This window comes from Otolemur garnettii, unplaced genomic scaffold (assembly GCF_000181295.1).
Source record: "Otolemur garnettii isolate 467f Iridium unplaced genomic scaffold, OtoGar3 scaffold00177, whole genome shotgun sequence".
NCBI classification, from domain to species: Eukaryota; Metazoa; Chordata; class Mammalia; order Primates; family Galagidae; genus Otolemur; species Otolemur garnettii.
This window is the reverse complement of record NW_003852572.1, coordinates 61,443-63,358: the sequence shown is the minus strand read 5'-3', so window position 1 is coordinate 63,358 and position 1,916 is coordinate 61,443. Positions and strand designations below refer to the sequence as shown.

Genomic DNA, 1,916 nt, shown 5'->3' with positions numbered 1-1,916 from the left:
TTTTGGTTGCAGCCTTCATTGTTGTTTGGCGGGCCTGGGCTGGATTCGAACCTGCCAGCTTTGGTATATGTGGCTGGTGCCGTAGCCGCTTGAGCCACAGGCGCCGACCTATCAAAACATGATTTTTACTAGTTGCCTTTGAGGTGCTGAATTAATGAAAGAGAAGTGGGCCAGAAACTGCATTTAACAGTGGTCATCTCCATTAGATGGGATTTGGGATGCTTTTTATATTCTTATTTGTGATTTTCCAAATTTGCTACAAATTTTTATGATCTGTTTTAAGTTTGTAAAAATGATTTAAAACACATGTATAAAAATAGAATAGTGAAATTCATAGGTATAAGAGTGTGTGCTGATTTGGTGGCTATTGTTTTCTGATTCCAAATATTGTTTCTTTTTACCAGGTTGTATTTGTTATTTTAGCATTTTTAACAGGTGTGTTCTGTTCTTACCCTGATCCAAATGAGGACAAGTGTCCAGGAAATTACACTGACCCACTGAAAGTTCAGACGGTCATCATCCTGGGAAAGGTCACTTTGTGGGTTCTCCATTTACTGCTTGAACGCTACATCCAGTATCACCACAGCAAAGTCAGAAAACAAGGCTATAACCTGATCTACCTGTCCACGCGGCACCTTAAGAGACTTGCACTCTTGATACACTCCACTGGTAAGTCCAGTTTTCTCTTGGTTTCTTAGTGGTTTGCTTGAATGGCAGAAATGGTGGTAGAAAGAATATGTGAAGTTTGATGTTTTTTTTTTTTTTGAGACAGAGTCTTACTACGTCAATCTTGGTAGAGTAGTATGGTGTCACAGCTCACAGCAACCTCCAACTCTTGGGCTTAAGCGATTCTCCTGCTTCAGCCTCCCAAGTAGCTGGGACTATGGGTGCCCGCCACGATGCCTGGCTATTTTTTTTTGTTGCAGTTGTCATTGTTTAGCAGGCCCAGGCTGAGCTCGAATCCACCAGCCTCAGTGTATGTAGCCAGTGCCCTACCCACTGAGCTACAGGCGTTGCCTGAAGTTTGATTTTATAGTCAAATATATTCTTTCATTTTTATAAGTATTGTTAGTATAGCCACTAACATTTGTGTCACCTTAGTGTCTTGAGCTTTTCATACAAAATAATACAGATTAATTTTCATTTGAACACTATTTATTATGAACATGGTATGCTTGTGTGCCTGTGTGAAACGTGGTTTTCTCCTCGTTTTTTCTATCCTATTTGGTGTTTCTGAGGATAGGAAGAGGGAATTTTTTTTTAAATGGAGTTCACTGTTTTTCTTGCAGTGGGAGATAATGAGAGTAAGTTCTTAAGAAATAGGGGTAGTTTCATAATGAAATGAATTATCTAAAACCAAAAACTTGAAAAACATGCAGGCCCTAATTTATGAAGGCGAGATCTCAGAAGGTCCAGGAAGGACTTAGGATACGTGTATGAGGCCAGGTGCAGTGGTTCATGCTTGTAGTCCTAGCACTTTGGGAGACCAAATGGGAGGATCCCTTGAGGGCAGAAGTTCAAGAATGTATAAACAGGGCAGCACCTGTGGTTCAGTGGGTAGGGCACCAGCCCCATATACCAAGGGTGGTGGGTTCAAACCTGACCCCAGCCAAACTGCAACAAAAAAATAGCTGAGCATTGTGGGAGGTGCCTGTAGTCCCAGCTACTTGGGAGGCTGAGGCAAGAGAGTTGCCTAAGCCCAGGAGTTGGAGGTTGCTGTGAGCTGTGTGACGCCACGGCACTCTACAGAGGGCGATAAAGTAAGACTCTGCCTCTATAAAGAAAAAAGGAAGAATATATAAACAAGTGCCTGCTTTTCTTTATTATTGTTTTTTGTTATGACATTTTAACAGCTTCATGGCATTAAATTGAACTTCTTTAAAGAAGGTAAATTTTTTTTTTTTTTTTTTTTTTTT

At 40.8% G+C, this 1,916-nt stretch overlaps 1 protein-coding gene across 1 annotated transcript in view; it reads left to right on the top strand.

Moving 5' to 3' along the window:
* Positions 1–1,916, top strand: part of TMEM192 (transmembrane protein 192) — a 27,341-nt gene that overhangs the window by 12,876 nt on the left and 12,549 nt on the right. The window contains exon 3 of the mRNA XM_023519480.1: positions 405–669. Within this exon, the coding sequence (XP_023375248.1) occupies positions 405–669 (265 nt within the window). The remainder of the gene's footprint in view (positions 1–404; positions 670–1,916) is intronic.